Raw genomic sequence first — 22771 nt, forward strand, 5'->3', positions numbered from 1 at the left:
TCTGATGAGCAGTAACGGCAAACAGAGCAGCTACTCTCATATGCACTGAGACAGATGACCAGACCTGCAACCAGCCATTTATTTCAAGTGCAACTAGTAGAAACAAAAACAGGTGACCTGAATAGCTCATGTGAGCAAGCTGTCCAAAGGCTGCCATTTTCAAGTATTTCCATCTGGAGGACTCTGTCACAGAAAGATTACTGCTTTTTACCAAATTACACAAGGAAAAGTGAAAAGGCATGATTTTCAGTCATTCTGAGGGAACACAATCCAGCAAGTCCAGACTTACCAAATGGATCTTAGACCAAGTCTACAAAAAAAGCGGAAGAACACTTATAAAGCTACAGTAGAACCTCAGAGTTACCTCAGGAATGGAGGTTGTCCGTAACTCTGAACAAGACGTTACGGACTTCAGCCACTGGGGTGGGGTGGAGGGGGGGAGGCACACCTTGGGGCTGCCACGGGGGGGAGAGGGAGAGTGGTGTCAGGGCTCCGGGCAGTGGGGGGTCATGGCTTCTGACCCTCAGGAGCATCAGGGCTCAGGGCTTTAGAGCTGGGGGAGCGCTGGAGCTTGGACTTAAGCCCTGTGGCTCTGTTCCCGGCTTCTGGCCTTGCGGGGGAAGGGGAGTGCCAGGGCTCCCCATGACTCCGCTCCTGGTTTCAGGGTGTGTGGGTGGGGGAGGGGGAAGCACGTGTGCATGCTGGGGCTCGGACCCAGTGCTCCATTTGTAACTAAAAGGCAAGCCCCAGTATCCCCTCACAGGGCTGAAACCCCGAGCCTCAGCGTGTCCCCCCCCCCCCCCCCCCCACACACACACACATCTAAAGCCCTGAACCTGGTGCTCCCAAGGTAATAAAGTATTTCCGTGCGTGTCTCTCTCCCCACACTGCTGCCTGATTATGTCCAGTTGCAGAGGGTGACTGGTTGACCGGTAAATCCGGAACTCTGGTGTTCATATCTTTGAGGTTCTACTGTAAATGTAGTGGTCTATCCAACAAGGATAAATGTAACAAAAGAACTGTTACCATGAAGCTTTATTTCACACAGTCATATTTAATTCTACATTCCTTGGGGAAATGCCTACAGTTTCAAAAAAACATATATTATGCCTCATTCTCCTATAAGCCCTAGACTGAGCTTAATAGGCCACTTAGTGACACTCCCTGTCTAGGATGAGACTAGAAGTGTAAGCACTGTGATCAGTGTGTCCTTCTACCTCAGCGATATTCAGCTGCTGAATTGTCCCTTGGGGACATGGACAGATAGTATAAAATACAACTGTTGTAAGGCTGCTCTAATTTATGCTCTGAAGAAGCCTGATGGCTGGAGTGCCTGAGGATTTTGAGAGGGAGGGGTAAAGATGACAAATACCTTTACACTACTCCTAACTAAGCTGATAAGCACAGCTTGGTCACAGCCCAGGAAGCTGTCATTGTGAATCCAGCTTCCCTTGAGCATGTGTCTATATTGCAGTTGGGCGCGAGCTTCCCAGGGCAGGTGGACAGACCCATGCTAATGGGGCTCGAGCTATCACGCTAAAAATAGCAGTATGGATGTTGCGACTCAGGCTGTAAAGCCCACCCGACCCCGTAGGCTTGAGAGCGCAAGCCCAAGCCACAATGTCATACTGATACGTTTATCACTATAGCTAGTGCCCCGTTAGCATGAATCTGTCCAAGCAGGCAAGGAGGCTCATTCCTGGCTGCAGTGTAGACACATCGTGAGTGACCTGAAACCCAACGAGACACCAGCATATTCCACAGACTGGAAAATTTGTATTATTGTCATTAAAGCAAGAAGCAAAAACAGTGATTGTGACAGGCAAGTTACAATATTCTTAATCGTGAGCTGGTAGTTTTCTTTCATTTACTAACAAATGTTTCTTAAATTAACTGATAAAATACTCAGAAGACAAAGGATGATATCTTGAGTGTCATGCCCAGAATCATGTCGCCCTTTGAAATAACTCTGCCATTTGCCACCATAGAGGGCTTTCTAGCACAAATGGTGGTGACTCAAGGCACAGAACATGCTACACATCTTTGCAGCTTATTTAGAGGTTACCAATAATATGTAAATGGCAGTAAGTAGGCTCCAATAAAATAAACTAATAAAAATGTGGCTCTACTATATAAAAAAGTGCTGTCATCTTTAGTATTTTACCATAAAGTCATGGAAAGGGAGAGTGAAGAAAGAGGAAATGAGTAAAATAGTTGTGAAAAATGTGTAATAACTGTCATCCTACATGTTGCTTCCTCAAAATGGTGACGACAAAAAAAAAAAAAAAAAAAAAAAATTTTCTGAAGCAACAAGATTTAAATTAAGTAAAAAAAATTAAAAGGGGGGGGGGAGAGCAGTGTTAAAGATTAAACTAACACTATTCCTCAGATATGGATTTTTTTTTCTCCCCAAAAATATTTAATGCCCACTGTTGTAAACACGTTTAAAACTTAATCACTTATCATACACATACACTTGCTCTCAGAATGTTAAGCAACTTTGAGAAAATCTAGTACAAGTGACTCGTACAAGCGACTGGACAGTAGTTGCCTATTACTAGTCATTTTTGCATTATGCATTTGAGTTTCAGTCAAACTGTAGGCACAGTGGATGGCACTTTGCTTTTTTGGCTATGAGCATATGTACCGTCATCATCTTAATACCCAGTAAATCCCCTCTCAGAGTATTATGTTCTGGCATGACAGGAGGACAGATAAATATTTGATACATCTTTTTCACCTCTACCTTCCTTGACACTCCGGTATCATACCTTCCTCAATAGGATAATGGAGAATTCTAAGCAACTGATAATTAGATTACCTTTTGGGAATTTTAAAACACTTATCCATTAAAAAAATAAAAAGTTGCACCTATAAGCAAATGAGCAACATAGCATTCCCCAACACATAGGGCTTTATACTTGTACCTAAACATTTTTGATAATTGTGAGAAGTTGACTGGAGTTGTGTGGCTAAAAACTCTGGTTAATTATGAAAGTCAATCTTAGAGCCCCTACCTCTTTTCTGATCAAACTGATGTTCAGTTAGTGCACAGAGGAAAGTGAAGGGCTCAGTCATCTTTCAAGATACCATGAAAATTTAATGGCCAAAACTGTTCTACCACCACAAGAAATAAATGATAACAAGAAAGTTTAAATAGACAACTGAACTGTTACATGGCTTGACCAGTTATTCAGAGGTATCATACTATAGATTCATATTCTAAATCACAGCTTACATTAGGCTCCAGTAATGGAGGAAAGCCCATTTAATGCCCACCACATGCTGTCCTACTTTTGCTGCTCACAGCTGTGTCATCTAATCCATAGGTTTGGTGAGCATGCTCACTTTGTATTTGTTCTCCAATTTCGCTGGGGTTGGAATGTGACCTCTCCTCCTGAAAGTGGTAAAGTGTTTGCATTGAGGGCATGGCTTGGTGCTGGAGTCAATACGGCTGAGTTCCAGGAAGTATTTATACTTGATGATGTCATCATGTGGCAGGTTGTAGAGGACAGTTGTTTCATCCAGGTATTCACTGCACTCTGTGATTGGACAGTTTATATCTGCCTGTCCCAGCTGCACCTGCACGTAAATAGAAGGGTAAAAAATTACCAGGTAAGAGATCAGATAGCTGTGGAGTAAGTATTCCATGTCTACTATGCAAAAAGTAAAGCATTTCCAAAACATCTTGTGAACTGCACAAGAAAATGCATTTGTTCTGAATTCTAGCTATCTGTACACTAACAAAACATGCCATTTTATTTTAAGTTTATTTTGAACACATTCTGGAAAATATTAAGTTTTGCTTTTCTGTCACATCCACATCAGTTACATCACATGCACAAAGCATATGTATGTGTGCCAGTGAGGCTATATTCTAACATTTATCTTTTATATTGGCTACTGAGAGAGACAGTCTAGCTGTTCCTCATTTTACATCTTACTAAGATATGCAATACAAGCAGGCTAAGGTAATATTTTTGATTTCATACAGAAAGGATAAAAAACATGTACCCAAAGAGAGAGCCCAGTTTTTACCAGGGAAAATAGATTACACTTGCTCCAGAAACCTCTGGCTGCCTTTGCTAGCTCAATGCTCTTATGTGTGCTTCTTACTAGAAGTTGGCATGGGGAAAGCAAATTCTATCTGCCCCTTGAAGAGCAAAGAATAAGCTGTTGCCTTCTTATTCTACATCACTCTCAATCAAATGGAAGATAGCCATGATGGTCAGTAACACAACTGCTTGCTCTGGGTATCCCTAAACCAATGATTGGCTGTGATGTTATGAGTGTAATATAATATTTCATTGGAAGGTGACAGGGCCAGAAAGAGTTAATTAACTCAGACTGACCTGACCCATGGCTGGGAAGGAAGACTGGATAGGAAGATAGGTAAATGAATAGAGCTTTAAAACGCAAGTCTGCATTGTTAGAGATCTCAGGAGTAGTTGTTTGCTCAGGTCTTGTGATGTAAGCAAACAAGTCGTGTCTATTGCTATAACTTTAATTCAAAGATCAAAAAAGGAATATTAACATTTGTGATGATACTTGAGTGAAATAATATTATTGTCTATGTGTCTCTTTGAAGGTTGTGGTAACCTGTATCTGAACTGTTTAATGGATAAATTACCCTGTGCTAATTGCCAGGATGTTTGAAAGGAGAGTTAAGCCTATTGTTTTCTCAGGTCGAAAGGCTGCTGGAAATGTATAAGAACCCTGGGACATGATCCTACTTCATCTCAGATCTGCTTTGGGTTTTAAGAGGGGGGAACCTTAAGCCACAAGAATTGAAATCCTCAGTCATTGACTGGAGCCACCCTGAATATGGATATTGGACTATTTCTAAAAGGACTTTTGGCAACTACAAGCTCACCTCTGCTATGTATCTGGACCTCAAGAATTGAATTCAAGTCTGTATGTATATTGATCTTTTAACCAACACTCACTTTTTTCTTTTTTAATAAATTTTAGTTTAGCTAATAAGAATTGGCTAGAGCGTGTATTTTGGGTAAGATCTAAGTTATAATTGAACCTGGGTATGTGGCTGATCCTTTGGGATCGGAAGAACCTTTTCTTTAATATGATGAGATAAGATTCTCAGTAATCATCATCATATCGGACGTGTGTGTCTGGACGGAGGCCAGAGGCTGGGTACTTTAAGGGAACTGCGTGGTTTGGACTTCTAAGTGGCAGTGAGGTACTACAGAAGCCGTTTTGTGCTGGCTTGGTAAATCTAAGTATTGGAATATCCACCAGCGTTTGGGGTTTGTCTGCCCGTTTTGTTTGCAGTTCACCTTAATTGAGTGACCTCAGCAGTCTCCCATGGGCAGCACCATCACACTGGCAGAAACTGGGACTGGAGGACGGGATGGATCACTTGATAATTGCCCTCTTCTGTTCACTCCCTCTGAAGCATCTACTCTACTCTCATAAACTGAATATATAAATGTGAATTTTATGTACAGGAATTTCTATGGTATTCAATTACTGCAGTACTCTAGAACCATACAGTGAATTAAATCTCGCAATTCCCCATTTTACAGAGGAAAAAGGCAGAGAGGTTAAAGCCACAATTTTCAAAGAAGCGGACCCGGTGTTAAGCACCAAAATGGCCTCATTTTCCACTCACTTAGACATATCAGTTTCAAAATCACAGCCTGAATGATTTGCCTAAGGTGACCACATATGACTATCTAAAAATGACACCTTCTGTATGTGTGTATTCTGAGACTCATGTGCTAACTTCACTGATTAAAATAACCATTTACTGCCTTTTGCTACTATTAGGACTGCAGACAGAAATGGAAAAGAGAGCAGGATTACATCTAGACTCTCCTATTAGGGGAATAATTTAATTCCTACCACAGGGCCAAATTCTGTCCTCTGATACACGTGCATAAGCCATTTAAGGTGTTACTGAAGAAGAAGTACTGTGGGATTGCACAAATGCAAGTGAAGGGAAAATTCTGGCCCCCCAGCTCCCCTTCCCCCTGTCAGCTCAGTCCACCAAGCTGCCCCCAGTTCTGCACTCACTCATACAGCCTCACCTCTGCTCCTCCTGTGGTTCCTCACCCCTCACTGCCATGGCTTCCAGACTGGGGGAGAGGAGGGGAGGGAGGAAATACTCCCCTCTCCCGCCCCACTCCTGGCCAGATGTTGCAGAGTAGGCAGGGGCAGAGGAACCATCCTGTCCCAATGGCTCACAGAAGGGGAGGGTACAGAGCCATCTCCACTCTCTCCTCCTAGGAGAATGGCTTTGGGTTGCTAAGGGGTTGGCAGGTGGGGAGAGACACAGTTCTGTCTGCAGCAGCTCTGATTAGTTATTCTGCCCCAAGAGACAGGGCAAGTGGGGCAGACAGCCAATTTGCAGGCTCAAATTCACTACATGGGCACAAGTCACAACCAAAATCACATCACTCCCCCAAAATTGTGAGAGTTAGCACCACTAAAATTTCTTATATAACTTTTAGATTTATTTGGGTAGCTCTCAAAGACCTCAGGATCCCACCACACCAGGTACTGTGCTAACACTATCCAAGTAGACATGAAGGAACAGGTGATAAACCAGAGGAGAAAGAAGACAATGGTACTATAAGAGATTGTACAATTATTTAAATTTTGTATGTGCAACTTGTGATTCAACAGTAGAAACAAACAGTGATTTTTATAGAATTTAGCCTCTGATACAATTCCCCCCCACCACACATACTTGTACCTAAAATACTTGCCCATCTCCCATTTCTTTATAAACTATATTCCTTTGTTACTTTTCATTTTCACTTTTCTTTTATTCATTCTTTTCCATAGTAGATACATTAAGTTCCTTTCCCAATCTCTGCACCAGATTGCTTTTTCCTACCAACAATATCCTATAGCCTTCTTACGAGACTTGTCATGCTCCTTCCTCTCAAGAGGAAAATCTGTCCCAAGAAAATATGGGTAATGCATTCCTGGCAGAGTTTCAGGAACTGAAGATTTCTCCACACACAAGCTTGCACTGCAGTAACTAAATCAGTTCTAATTTAGATCTTATTTTAAAATGTGTTCTATTTTGCTTATGTATGTAAAAATTCAGTGTATGCTAAATCAGAACAGGACACTTATTCTTACTTAAGAGCATCCACAGAGACTTTCCCTAACACCCCTCTCCTCCCCCCCAGAAGATATCAACTAGAACAGGTTTAATTACTGCAGTGCAAGTTTGTATGTAGATCGACCTTGAGAGGGTTCAAGTCATGCTGCTGCATCTCTATGAGCAAAGTCTCTCATTTCCCCTCCCAAACTCAGACTATGCCTCTGGAAGGAATTCCAGCCCCATGTGATCCTGGAGTGGGGTGAAATAACCTAAGCCAAGTGCTTTCTCACTCCAGGCCTCCAGGGGTGGCATGCAGCTTTATAAGTATGTAAATATGCACTATTCATTGTCCTCAGACACTTCTTTGTTGATAAAAAATAAAAAGGCATAAATCACACACAAATCCTGCTGAGGCACTTGGAGGACAGGATTCTTGCACATTTTAGTATATATAGTCTGCTTACAGCAAGGAGTGGGGAGGCAAGTAAAGAAGAAAGTGCTACATATACACCTATAATGCAAACACCTCTGATACAAAAGTTTGACCTTTTGGACCTAACAGCATGTTTTAAATATTTTATAATGCACATTTAAGTACATTCATCAGTTTAAATTCCCAAACCTCATCTAGTTTTTATACCTTTATTTATAGTTTGAAATTTAAAATGTTAACCCAACATGCCTTACCTACCACTGGTTATAGCTCCCAAAGGAAAGAGTTGCCGGTACGGAGTTCAGTAGGACCAAAAAAAGCATTGTTAGTACACAGGGTACTGCAGCTTGAGACCAAGTCTAAGAATGGGAGAATCATGACTCCAGCTGGTAAAGAGAATTGTGCAGGTTTTATGGCCCATTACAACAATTTGCAACACATCCTGCTACCTACTAACCCTCCACTGTCCTATGACTGCAAGGGTGTTAACGGTCCACTTCCTTTTAAGTGGTCTCCTACAACATTGTGCTTGATCTGTCCCACCTTGTATTTAGCCTGGACATTCTGGTTACCTTCTCTAGACTTGACAAAGAGCTCTGTGAAGCTCATAAGCTTGTCCCTTCCACCAACAGAAGTTGGACCTTCATACCCTGTCTCCTTCATACCCTGGGACCAACAAAGCTACAACACTGCATACAAATGTATTGCTGGCATTTTTTCTGATGATCTTCTCTTCACCTTTCTGCCTCGGTTTCGAGTCACAAAGCCATGATAAAGCAAGAAAAGGGGAATGGGTGCACTGATAATTTTATAAATTACTTTTCAAAATTTAATTTTTTAAAATGTTTGTGTGTATATATAGATCAAACTGTTGATGTGTAGGTTGTGGTTCATATTCTACATGCACAAAATTCAGACAGTTCAGTTATGATTTCCACAGAATCCCTAAACTGGACCCCTAAAAAGTGCGTGCTACAGAACTTTGCACTGATGCATCACAGGATTCAAGGTGGCTTGAATACTTGAGAATTTAGCTCCAGTAAGCTTCAAAACACTTAGAGCTTGGAACTGAAATTGACAAGCTCCAGAGAAGGGTAGTAGAGAAACAATTTAGGAGAAGCATGGAGAGAGCCCCTGTTTTATGAACTATAAGCGTCTCAGAGCAGGATTCCTAATGTGCTTCGGAGTAGAAGTCCCTTTTGTTAATTAATCCCTTTATACTCTAAAGCATACGAGTTTGCAGGAAGGGGGGTTCAAATTTCAGAGTGACTCTTTTCCACAGACTGTCAAATCCAAGTCCAAAACTACCACCAAAGCGGATATGTTCTTCACACTCCATTTAGAAATCTTTGACTAGTTACAGAGGGATCAACTCAGTCTTCTTGAAGGTTAGCCAGAATCAGGTTCCTGTTTAAATCTGAGAATAATAATCTCTTCATTTATAGGGCACTGTAACCTAGTTCAATTCTTTTTATACTATTTAATTTCCAAAGGCAGCATTCATAAATTGTTAGCATACTTTTGCTGCCTAGCATGATGGGATCCTCCTGCTCCAAGACTAGGATTCTTAGGTGCTGCGGTAATACAAATAAACACATCACATCCATATATCATTAAAAATAGTGTGAATAGTAAAGGCAGATTGTAACAGAATTATTTTAAACATAAGAAACTACATGCTAATAGTGCTCAAAGCAACGTGTATCACACATTGCCCCTGTTATCAACTAGAATATTAAAATGGTTCAACTTTAAACATTTGAATCAATTTAATTTAGGCCAGACAAGCAAGACCCACTGCCCCTCTATAATATACCATTTAGAAATCTTCACAACTCCAGTGCAGTTCTGTAGCTCAAAACTGTCAATTTTAGCAGTCCACATATGAAACTGCGCTTACTGGTCATAAAACTATGTTTCTCCCTTTGGCCAGGGAAGAAGTTATCAGCTGAGGAGTCTGAGTTGATAGTTCTTATATTTAAATGTTTAGTGGCAAGTGGCATAACATTCCTATTACATGGCTCTTAACTTTGGAATTTACTTCCTCTTTTTGATCCAACATAAGCTAAATTTAACCCTCAAAGTATGGTTCAAGCTTAGGCTTTTACCTGCGATAACGTGGTGGGACAGGGTGTTGATTCTGAATGTGCTCCTTATTGGGACAGGTTATGCAATGGGGGAATATCTTTGGCTGCATAAAACATGAAATTTATTGTCTTTAAAAATGCAATTTTCTGAGTAAAGTAACTTAAAAGAATAGGGGTTTTGATGTGCATCGTCTCAGTGAACTGCTCTGTTAAAAAGCCACCACTTTGTTTCATCTGTAAACTGCCGCCCTTGGGAACTCAGCCTGGAATCTCGGAACTCAGGCTGTCTTCTTTCTGGTTCACACATAGTTGACAGGAATAATAAAGATTCTCCAGGTCAAATTCCACTCTCAGTTGCACATATGCAACCCCACTATCTTTGTATTGTGTTGCACAGGTATAAACGGGGGCAGAATATGTTCTTGATGTTGAAAATTAATAAATCTATTGGTGAATAAGAATATAATACAGCAAACTCTCAGCACTTCAGACTCATCACAGACAACAGGACTAAATAGTAGTTGAAAAAGACGGTTGCCTTTCATAACTGTTGTTCTTCGAGACGTGTTGATGTTCATTCCGTTGTAGGTGTGTGTGCTCGCCACATGCACTGATGCCGGAAGTTTTTCCCTCAGTGGTATCCGTGGGGGACTGGCTCTGGCACCCTCTGGAGTGGCGAATATATGTGCCGGTATAAGGGGTGCCACTGGCTTTGCCCTCCCTCAGTTCCTTCTTGCCAGAACTCCAACAGAGGGGAAGGAGGGTGGGTCATGGAATAGACATGAGCAACACATCTCGAAGAACAACAGTTACGAAAGGTAACTATCTTTTCTTCTTTGACTGCTTGCTCGTGTCCATTCCATTGTAGTGACTCCCAAGCACCAGCATCGGAAGCAAGTGGTAGTTCATGGACGTGTCGATTGCAACACAGCTTTGCCAAATACAGTGTCATCTCTGGCTTGCTGGGTGATGGCGTAATGCGTCGTGAACGCGTGTACCGAAGACCACGTCACGACCCTGCAGATGTCCTGGATAGGAACATGCACCAGGAGGGCTGCCAAAGATGCCTGAGCCCTAGTCGAGTGAGCCTTCTCTATCGGTGGAGGCACAGCCTGTGCCAACTCATAACAAGTGCGGATGCAGGTGGTGATCCAATTCGAAATCCTCTGAGAGGACACCAGAAGGCACTTCATCCTGTCAGTTGTCGCGATAAAGAGCTGGGTCAATCTGCGGAAGAGCGTGGTGCTCTCCAGGTAGAAAGCCAGGATGCGCCTGACATCTACAGTGTGCAGCCGCCTCTCCTCATTGGTCATGGGAGGCTTTGGACGGAACACCGGGAGGAAGATATCCTGGTTGATATGGAAGTGTGACACCACCTTTGGCAGCAAGGCCAGATGGGGCCACAGCTAGACCTTGTCCTTGTAGAATACTGTGTATATGGGGGTTCCAAAGTGAGGGCTTTAAACTCAGAGACATGTCTTGCTGAGATAATAGCTACAAGGAATAAAACCTTCCACAACAAGTGGAAAAGGGAACAAGAAGTCACAGTCTCAAAGGGTGGACTCATGAGCCTGGAGAGGACCAGGTGGAGGTCCCATTGAGGAACCTGGTCCCAGATCGGCAGAAAGTCTTCCAAGGCCTTTCAGGAACCTGATCAACACCTCATGCGCGAACACCGATCTACGCTGGATGCGAGGATGGAAGGCCAATATGGCTGCCAGGTGCACCTTGACTGAAGAAGTGAGAGATCTTGGTGCTTTAAGTGAAGCAGGTAATCCAGGATGGACTGCAGAGATGCCTGGGTCGATCAGATATTCTGCTCTGACGCCCAGCAGGAGAAACACTTCCACTTTGACGGGTAAGTTGCTCTGGCTTTCTGCTCTCAAAGAGAACCTGCTGTACCTGACTAGAGCAAGCTTGTTCCTCCGGATTCAGCCACGCAGCATCCAAACTGTGAGGTGGAGAGAGGCAAGGTTCGGGTGCAGGAGTCGACCGCGATCCTGCAAGAGTAGGTCTGGGCGGTTAGGAAGTGGCCAAAGCGCTGGTACAGCCAGATCCATGAACATGCCGAACCAATGCTGGTGAAGCCATGCTGGGATGATCATTATGACCTGTCCCTTGTCTCTCTTGAATTTTGAGAGGACTTTTCTGATGAGCAGAATTGGCGGGAAGGTGTACATCAGGTCTCCTGACCACGACAGGAGAAAGGCATCAGACAGTGAGCCTCTGCTGAAGCCTTGGAAGAACAAAACTGATGCGCTTTCTGTTCTGTCTGGTGGTGAACAGGTCCACTGGGGGAACTCCCCACTTCTGGAAGAGCATTTTGACTTGTGGTGAGAGAACCACCTGCTGAGACGATCCGCCAGTGTGTTCCGGACGCCGGGGAGGTACAAGGCTTCCAGGTGGATTGCATACTGTCTCGACACTGTGCTGGACCTGGACCGGCCCTTGAAGAGCCAGTCGTCGAGGTATGGGTAAATCTGGATATCCTGACATCTGAGGTAGGCTGCCACCACCAACATGCATTTCATAAACACCCTTGATGCTGTTGCTAGACCAAAAGGAAACACTGCATTGGTAGTAGGCAGTCACAATTATGAAATGTAGGAACTGTCTGTGTCCGTGAAATATTGATGTGTGAAAGTAAGTGTCTTTCAGGTTGAGTGTGACATACCAGTCTCTTGGATCCAGGGAAGGAATGATGCAGGCCAAGGAGACCATGTGGAACTTCAACTTCTTTAGATACTTGTTGAGGCTCCGCTGGTCAAGGAAGGGGCATAGACCCCTGTGAGCTTAGGGGATCAAAAAAATAGCAGGAGTAAAACCCTTTCTCCCTTAAGTGCAGAGGGACTTCCTCCACGGCTCCCACCTGCAGAAGGCCCTGCACCTCCTGAGTGAGCAGATGCTCGTGAGAAGGGTCTCTGAGGAGGGACAGGGAAGGAGGGTGGGGACAGAAATAAACTGGAGAGTGTATCCCCCTGCTACTGTGTTGAGGACCCACTGGTCCGATGTTAGAGAGGTCCAGGCAGGGAAGAAGGGGGACAAATGGTTGGAAAATAACAGGGGTGCTGGATCCAGGACACAGGCTCGAGAAAGCCTCGAGCACACCCTCAAAATGCCTGCTTGTTACCCGGTTGGTAACGGGTAGAGCTCGAGCGAGCTGAGGGTGCCGGCTGATGGCCCTGCCGGTGCTTATAGCCTTTGCCCTTCTTGCGGAAGGGCTCTAATCGAATGTGTGTGGCTGCTGTGGTTTAAACTGCTTCCTTGCTGGTCCCAGCATGTAAAGGGCCAGGTAGCCCTAGAGTCTTTCAGGCCATGTAATTTACTGTCTGTCTGTTCCAAAAACAGTGCCAGGCCATCGGATGGGAGGTGCCGGATGGATTGTTGAACCTCCATCAATATGCCCGATGACTGCAACCAGGATGCACACCTCACAGAAATGACCGAAGCCATGATCCGGGCTGCAGAAACTGCCAATCTGAGACCGCTTGGAGGGCTGTCCTGGGCATAGCTCTGCCCTCACAGAGGATAGCCAGGTATTCCTTCCTGGGCTCCTCTGGTAGTGAATCCGCAAACTTGGCCACAGACTGCCAAATATTAAAATCGTAACGGCCAAGTAAGGCCTGATGATTGGCCACTCTCAGCTGGATGCTGGACGTAGAATAAATTTTTCTACCAAAGATATCGAGCCTCTTGCTCTTAGGTGTCGATCCAGGTTGGCCCTGTCTATCGCACTCATTGGCTGCCGACACAACCAGTGAGCTTGGGCAGGGTGGGTATAAAGATACTCATACCCCTTAGTGGGGACGCAGTGTTTTCTTTCCGCCAGCTTGGAGATGAGGGCAGGGAGGAGGGTGTCTGCCACAGAACCTTAGTAATTTTCACCACTTCCTTGTGCACCGGCAATGCCACCTTGGAGGCACTTAGCACATCAAACAGGAGTCCGAGGGCTCTGCCAGTTCCTTGGCTTCCAGTCCCAGGTTTGAGGCACCCCCTTCAAAAGCTCCTGATGGGCCCTTGCATCATCCTGGGGAACCATGTGAGAGGGCCTCACTATCGCCTCCCCGGGCGAAGATGAGGAGGAGGCAGGTACAGGTAGGTCTGCAAACTCCACCACTTCTGCCAGGAGAGCCTCTGCCGAGGCTGGCTGACCCTGGGGAGCCTGCTCTGACACCGCGTCCGAGTTAGGGGTCGGGCACGAGACTGTCACTGGCCGTCTTTTAGAGGCCCCCAGACCAACCTATGTCCCTGCAACAGGGTGGAAACCCCCAGGGGTTCCATAGTTGCCAGGGGGCTGGTCACTGGCTCTGGGGCCATGATGCCACTGGTGGCCCAGAGGGGAATGCCGATGCCTTTGGTGGGTGGCCTTGGCCTGTGGGCAGGTTCTCCTCCTCGCTATCTGAGCCCGAGGAGGGAGAAACTTGTCTGGGGTACCAAGAGAGTACCGAGGCTGCCTGTCTCCCCCAATCCTGTCAGCTCTGGCCGCAGACCTCAATTGAGGACTTGTACGGGGGCGATGGCTCTCGGTGCTGGCGTTTGGCGGATCGGCAACAATACCCAAGCAATCGACGCCTCACGCTTAGAGTGCGGTGCTGCTCCACAGATCGGGAATGGGAGCAAAAAGACCGATGTCTCAGACCGTTGACATGCCCGCGGTGAGCTGTACCAGCGATCTGGTGACGGGCCTTTGGGGACTGGCATCTCGACTCTGTGCCAGACCACTGACAATCAACGCCTAGAGCCTGAGGAATACTGCCTAAAGTCTGGAGACCGAAGCCAGAAACTCCAGCAGATAAGCCAACCCATGTCCGGGGGCTGGTGGCAGTGTTCAGACAAGCGCTGGCCGGGCACCGCCTGCTGCAAGGAGCAGTGCCGCACTGATGGAGACCACTGGAAGGGTCCCAAGGCAGGCTTACCTCTCAAACAGGGCACCTCAGTGGCTGGCATGGGCGACACCAGAAGCAACAGTATATTGGCAATGACCCATCCACTCCCAGTCTTTATTTAAGCCATAGGCCCAACCTGACAGTCTCTACGCAAAAGAATAAATGGACACAAATCAGACACCAAGAATTATAACATTCAGAAACCAGTTGGAGAACACTTCAACCTCCCTGGTCACTTGCAATTCAACAAAAAAAAACTTCAAAAACAGACTCCAACGAGAAACTGTAGAATTGCAATTAATTTGCAAACCTGACACCATTAAATTAGGCTTGAATAAAGACTGGGAGTGGATGGGTCATTACACAAAGTCAAATCTATTTCCCCATGCTAATTTTTTCCCCTACTGTTACTCATACCTTCTTGTCAATTGTTGGAAATGGGCCATCCTGATTATCACTACAAAAGTTTTTTTTCTCCTGCTGATAATAGCCCAGCATAACGGATTACTCTCACTATAGTTAGTATAGCAACACCCATTTTTTCAGAGAGAGAGTGTATCTTCCTACTGTATTTTCCACTGCATGCATCCGATGAAATGGGTTTTAGCCCACGAAAGCTTATGCTCAAATAAATTTGTTACTCTCTAAGGTGCCACAAGTACTCCTGTTCTTTTTGCTGATATAGACTAACACGACTACCACTCTGAAACCTGAAAGAAACAAAGATTCCCTCAGGGCTCCATAGGATCAGATTATATGAAGGGGCCTGAATAGTCTCTGGCACACAAATTAAATTCTGCAGCAAAATCCTGATTTCTGTGATATAGGGCTAGTTCTGAATCAGAATGAAATATCTGCAGTAAATTCAGATAAATTCAAGATTTTATTAATGAGTTTAATTTAATATGAAAATAAAAAAAAACCAAACAAACAAAATCATGGATTTTTTCCCCATATGCGCTGCCTCCAGATTTTCATTGTTTAGCATGCTGCAAGATTTTGAATTAATGCATAAAACCTGCAGGTTTCTGTCAAGATGGGGCTTTTGGCAACTTGGAAGGGGCAATAGATGGCTTGGGTTTTTTTACACCACGAGGATAGTTAAGATTTTTGGTACTTGGGAAAATATGCATCTCCTCCTTCTGTTCCCCTTGTGAGCAGAGACCACACGCGCCTGATTTTTTTCCAGGGGAGATGAAGGAAAACCATGGGAAGTGGGCAAGGTTTTTGACTCCTTTCCTTGCCCCAGCAATCCAGGTCAACAGCCAGATGTCCTGTTGTGCCCCCCTCTATTTCTCCACCACTACAGCTAACAAGTGATGGATAAAACACATTAGCTGGACAGTCTGCCAATACTACCAGCAGTGAAATAAGTTAACAAGACCTTTAAAATTGCATGAGTGAATTTCAGACTAACATCTTATTAGGGTGAACAGGAGCAAGTCATACTACTCTAAAAGCTTTCCTTTCATGCTGTCTGCACAGTAAAGCACACTACATCAATTCACATTTAGGTAGTTATCACAACCATAAAGAACTAAAATCAATGTTAAAAGAATAAATAAAATTAGATGTGGCAGCCAAATCCTGCTTCTAGGTGACATTCCATAGCCAATTCCATAACAGGAAGGAAATCATGGGACCCTGAAAATAAATATATATCACACACACATATACATATACACACATATATACACACACACACACACACACACACACACACAGTCTACTTCTGGGTCACTCAATTAGTAAATGACAAACATTACAAAGCCACAAGATTACTTTTTAAACCCACAAACCATTCCCTGCCAAGCAACATTAAAATGCTCTTAAATTTTCCCCTGGTGCTGCTTATGGAATCATTTAGATTGAATGGAACATTTTATTAAAAACAAAATTGATCCTTTGTCGTATTCTGCTGCATGGTGTACCCTAATTATAAATCTGTTTTTAATAATAAAATCTCTGAAGTCTACTTTCCACCTCCACTGAAATCTATTTTATAGAAGTGTACTAAGCATGCAAGTGTGCTAAATACTACCACAGACAGTTGGAGAAAGTATGTGCTGTATAATTCTACTCTAACTGGGGAACAAAATAGTCCTAACTCTTATAAGTCAATTGTAACCTCACAGACTTTCACATATATATTATATATAGCTTTTGTTTCAATTTTTGCACATTGAACTATGGGATACATTAGGAAAAACGTAATCTAATTTTAAAAGATTATGCCTATAATAACCACACCACTTCAGCTAGCTTCCAGTCATATCACTTGCTTTGTACATTGAAGCCCAAATCCTGCAAACAAACAGTTACACCAATGCTTACCTTTACACATGAGAACAGTTCCACTTACTTGTCATTCGCAGGATTGGGGCCTTAGTCAAAAAGCAAGTCACCAAACATGGATATCATTCTTAGTAATTTTTGTTAACTGCTACGTGTACTCCTTAAAATCAGGACAGATTACCATAGTTTATATATACTTTTTTTGGATAATAAAGTCTTAGGCCTTGGCTACACTTACCCGCTAGTTCGACAGCTGGAAATCGAACTTCTGGGTTCGACTTATCGCGTCTAGTCTGGACGCGATAAGTCGAACCCGGAAGTGCTCGCCGTCGACTGCGGTACTCCAGCTCGCCGAGAGGAGTACCGCGGAGTCGACGGGGGAGCCTGCCTGCCGCGTGTGGACCAAGGTAAGTTCGAACTAATTCGAACTAAGGTACTTCGAACTTCAGCTACGTTATTCACGTAGCTGAAGTTGCGTACCTTAGTTCGAATTAGGGGGGTAGTGTAGACCTGGCCTTAGATAATGCTCTAATGTGTGTGTGGGGGGAAGGGGGGCGATGCTTTTAAAAAGTTACATACCACATGAGTTAAAGGCAACAGATTTTCTAGGATTCTACCCAATATAATAGTATAAGGGCTTCCACCAATCACTACACACTGCATTCACTTACATTAAGTGTGTAAAAATAAATAATATTCTAGAGATGCTGGGCCAGATTCTCTGGTCCAGCAGAACTGAACTTTAAGCAATCTTTACACTCTCTTCTTCCTTGGACCAGCCAGCTGCATAAGTTACAGCATTCTCCAAAAGTTGGCTCTGTGTCCAGGAGCTAATGGCCCCATTCCAGAAGCTAAGGATCAGCCTGACGTCCAGGGGAGGGAACGGAGGAGCTGACATCATCACCTGCACTGGAGAGGATGTAGCAAAGGCACTGCTACAGCAGACCTACACCCTGTGGTGATTCCCTTACATAGGTGGAATCTTTAGGTAGTCAGTGAAGATGGCCTTCTGGCTGCTCAAGACAAGCAGAGGAGACTACTTTGTGAGACATGACATACTACATAATCCATCACACACACACACACACACACACACACACACACACACACCTTGTTAGAATGCTAAAGTTACAAAGTCAAGCACTCAAAAATTAGGGAATGCCAGAATTAACATTGCTTGTGCAGACTTAATTTAGCTCCCTTGTGTGTACACATAATGATGCAGTCTCTAATTATATCACCACATTTTTCCACAGGATCCCTGCCTCATTCAGTGCTCACGATGGACCTGTTTTTGGGATCACTCGGGGCTGTGTAATAAGAGAGACTTTTGTCTGTAGGATCCCTGCCTCATTTGCTGCACAATTGGGAAGATGTGCAATGAATGAGGCAGGCAACTCCAAGAAGAGAAAGAACAGTCTCATGGTCATGGCACCTGAAGGCTGCCCTGAAAGATTGAGACCTCTGAAGTAGAAGCAGGAATAGAATCCATGTGATGCTAATCAATTCACTTAAACCAAGTATTTCACAGGTGGTCACTGACTGAATGTTCCTCATTTTATGGATGCTCAACTTGAGCACTGACAGCTGCAACTGAAGTAACTGGGAGTTGTGCTATACGATGCTAAGTATTCTGAAAAACAGATCAGACCCTGGGACATCTCAAATTGGACACTCAAAATTAGCAGACAGTTTTGACCTCTCTCTTCTTTGGTTCCCCCATCTACACATCTGGAAAACCACCACCTCAGAGGAATGTTATGAAAATAAATTCATGAATGTTCATATACTATAGTGATTAGTGCCATGGAGGAAGTCAATTCTGCCTTCAGAACTGAGTTTGAATAGAATACAGTAAATAAGGCATGGGGCCACACAGTGAACAATAATGATAAAAATACCAACTAGTGGCTTGTTCAGTGAGCACCATCCATCCATCTTGTAAACTGAATGAGGCAGCAGTTATATGGAGAAAATGTGATCATGTAATTAAAGACTTATCATAATGTATACACACAAGTGGGATGAATCAAGATTGTTAGGCAATCTCAATTCTGGCATTTCCTAACTTTTCATGCTTCACTTTGCAATCTTAATGTTATTTTAACAGTTTTCAACATGTAAGACCCTTGTTTAAAAAAAAAATGAAACCCAGAAATGTCATCACATGAAGAAATACTGACTCCCACACGCTTCATCAGCAGAGCTGTAACCTTTACATCCACAGCACAAAACTCTGCCACTTGAGCTAACGGAGTAACTAGAAACAGCAGTAAGTTGTCATCCTCTACGTGGACCAGCCATTAGAGGAGGCTGGAGACAGTAGAAGAATGGAGAGACTGGACTGAAATTTAATGTGGATAAATGTAAAGTAATGCACACTGGAAAAAACAACCCCAACTATACATACAATATGATGGGGGCTAATTTAGCTACAACTAATCAGAAAAGAGATCTTGGAGTCATCGTGGATAGCTCTCTGAAGACGTCCACGCAGTGTGCAGCGGCAGTCAAAAAAGCAAACAGGATGTTAGGAATCATTAAAAAAGGGATAGAGAATAAGACTGAGAATATCTTATTGCCCTTATATAAATCCATGGTACGCCCACATCTTGAATATTGTGTACAGATGTGGTCTCCTCATCTCAAAAAAGATGTACTGGCATTAGAAAAGGTTCAGAGAAGGACAACTAAAATTGTTAGGGATTTGGAACGGGTCCCATATGAGGGGAGATTAAAGAGGCTAGGACTTTTCAGCTTGGAAAAGAGGAGACTAAGGGGGGATATGATAGAGGTATATAAAATCATGAGTGGTGTGGAGAAAGTGAATAAGGAAAAGTTATTTACTTGTTCCCATAATATAAGAATTAGGGGCCACCAAATGAAATTAATGGGCACCAGGTTTAAAACAAATAAAAGGAAGTTCTTCTTCACACAGTGCACAGTCAACCTGTGGAACTCCTTGCCTGAGGAGGTTGTGAAGGCTAGGACTATAACAGGGTTTAAAAGAGAACTAGATAAATTCATGGAGGTTAAGTCCATTAATGGCTAGAAGCCAGGATGGGTAAGGAATGGTGTCCCTAGGCTCTGCTTGTCAGAGGGTGGAGATGGATGGCAGGAGAGAGAGCACTTGATGATTACCTGTTAGGTTCACTTCCTCTGGGGCACCCGGCATTGGCCACTGTCAGTAGACAAGATACTGGGCTGGATGGACCTTTGGTCTGACTCAGTATGGCCATTCTTATGTTATGTTCTTACGGGTTCATTTGTAGGTTCTGGAGAGAAGTGGGTACAGACCTTTCTGCTCCTTCCCCCACCAAACCCTCTGCACAAGCCTGACCCCTTCTGCCAGCCCTCTCCCTCCAGCCCCATCCCACCTCCTCATCCTAGATTCCTCGTCCTATTCCCAGCCTTCTTGTCCATCAAGTTCCCCATCCCCATTCAGTTTTTGTTCCCTCTACATTTCAATCAGGCCACTCTTCCTCCTCCTCACTACCTGAAAGCCAGCAGGGGAATTATTTAGAGCACAGGAAATCCATGTCTCTCTTGTTCTCTGTTCCAGTACCGGATACCACAGCAGCCCAGATCAGCACCTGAAAGGAATCCTGCTCTATCCTTGTAGCCCTGGGCAGAAGCATACTCCATGCAGATTGAATCCTTGGAAAATTTAGCTGCCAAACTAACAAGTCTCTGAGGGTGTGTTAAGTGCAATTTTCCAAAGGTTTATAAACTGGTCAAGTTTGGGTGGTTTTTCAAGAGGGAAGGTAAAAGGAACATCCCTGACACAAAGGCAACCCACTACCAAATTTCAAACCCCAGCTCCAAGGCAGGGAGGCACAAAGTGCTTCTCAACCAAATTATTAGAGTTGTTTAAAAAACACATGGGCAAAAAAATCTGTTTCCCATAATCCTGTTCTCAGAAATGGCTGATCCATTTTTTGCTAAAATTTCCTCCCAAAAATTCAGTCTAAAGCAGACACCCAGCCTGGAAAATTTCAGCTCGAATGGTGAAGCTTGCCAAAGCTACAAGCAACTGAAATAAAGGTCTAATAATAGGAAGTGTCGAACAACCTTAAGTATAGGCTATGCTGCCAGCGCAGACTACACTGAAGGATCTTTTGCTTACAATGAAGCAAATATGCTTCAATTTTCCTCTGTGACAACAGCTAATGGCTCCATTGAGACAGAAGGTGGCTGATTTTTGTCCTCCGTAACTTGAACGGCTAAGAGCAGATGTGTGGTAAAGAATTAATACCACAGAGCAGCAACAGATTTTTTTTTTTTTTTTTAAAGACATCTGACATCAACCTGACTCTGAGGCTAAATATCCTTATAGGCAGCAAATGGACGTGCAGTACAGTGAAGTCAATTTAACACGCTGCACTAGAAACCATTCTTTTCAGGGGATCTAAATGTAGAAGAGAATATAAGAAATACACTGAATACGAGTGAGAGAGTGAACATAAAACAACTATACAGATAGGAAGATTCACAGTTTTTATGTAGGTTTCAGAGTAGCAGCCGTGTTCGTCTGTATCCGCAAAAAGAACAGGAATACTTGTGGCACCTTAGAGACTAACAAATTTATTAGAGCATAAGCTTTCATGGGCTACAGCCCACTTCTTCGGATGCATATAGAGTGGAACATATATTGAGGAGATATATATACACACATACAGAGAGCATGAACAGGTGGGAGTTGTCTTACCAACTCTGAGAGGCCAATTAAGTAAAAGAAAAAAACTTTTGAAGGGATAATCAAGATAGTCCAGTACAGACAGTTTGATAAGAAGTGTGAGACTACTTACAAGGGGAGATAGAGTCAATGTTTGTAATGGCTCAGCCATTCCCAGTCCTTATTCAATCCTGAGTTGATTGTATCTAGTTTACATATCAATTCCCCAGCTCAGCAGTCTCTCCTTGGAGTCTGGTTTTGAAGTTTTTCTGTTGTAAGATAGCCACCCGCAGGTCTGTCATTGAATGGCCAGACAGGTTAAAGTGTTCTCCCACTGGTTTTTGAGTATTATGATTCCTGATGTCAGATTTGTGTCCATTAATTCTTTTGCGTAGAGTCTGTCCGGTTTGGCCAATGTACATGGCAGAGGGGCTTACTACTAAACTTCCACAGGAATGGGAATCAATTAATTTTTCATTAATCTATAGCTGCCCTAACTACAAAAAAAATGGAGAGAAACTGTGAAACAGCTGTTTTAACAGAAGATATAAAAATGATTATGAGCAGGATGAATGAAATGTGCTCAAGATTTATATATTTTCCTCTTCAGGGAAAGTCCTGCAATACTATAATTTAGTTCCATTATAAAGCTCTGCTCATGGTTCCACAAATTTTAGATTTGCACTTATATTCAGCCACTTTATACTTAAAGAATACAACATACCCTGCCCAAAATTACAGCATTTGCTTTTTGAGCACATAATGAATTTTCTAAGATTTTAGAAATTTACAATTGGCTAGAGTTAACATTTAAAAATTAGTCCTGTAAGAAATATTCCCTTCATGGTGCTAGAAGAAAAACAAAAATCGAATGTCTTTAAGAGTCAATTTAATCTAATCTATAGCCAAAACATTACCTTAATTCTAATATGATTTTTTTCATAGTGTCACTTTAGGACAGAGTTACGGTTGTTTGGGTGCCCTAACTCTATTTCCATAACTTAACATGTTTGAATTTCTTTTAAATTTAATCTTAACTCTGAATTTCTTGCTTTTTAACAGTTGGTACTGGTATAATTACAGCATCTCTGGGTTTTGGGTTTTCTTTTTAAACCCTTAATTATGGATATGTATGTGTTGTTTCATTCCATATTCTTTATGAAAATATGCTTGCGATCTGAATATGACATAACAGATGTACTTTATGCAAGATGGGTCTTGTAAGATATCACTGGAAAGGTTATAATTTACTGAATGAGATTATTTTGCAATGTGTATGCCTGTATCATTTCTGTATCTGAAGTTAGGAATATTGACTAT

The 22771-nt window shown here is 43.2% G+C and overlaps 1 protein-coding gene across 2 annotated transcripts in view; it reads right to left on the minus strand.

Moving 5' to 3' along the window:
- The window catches only part of RNF217 (ring finger protein 217), a 111602-nt gene that overhangs the window by 73028 nt on the left and 15803 nt on the right, over positions 1-22771 (minus strand). For both annotated transcript variants that reach the window (XR_004645138.1, XM_034765747.1), the window contains exon 2: positions 3349-3582. Coding sequence is in view for 1 of the 2 variants with exons in the window: in XM_034765747.1 (XP_034621638.1) it covers positions 3349-3582 (234 nt within the window). In the remaining variant the exon portion in view is untranslated. The remainder of the gene's footprint in view (positions 1-3348; positions 3583-22771) is intronic.

Source organism: Trachemys scripta, chromosome 3 (assembly GCF_013100865.1).
Source record: "Trachemys scripta elegans isolate TJP31775 chromosome 3, CAS_Tse_1.0, whole genome shotgun sequence".
Taxonomy (NCBI): Eukaryota; Metazoa; Chordata; order Testudines; family Emydidae; genus Trachemys; species Trachemys scripta.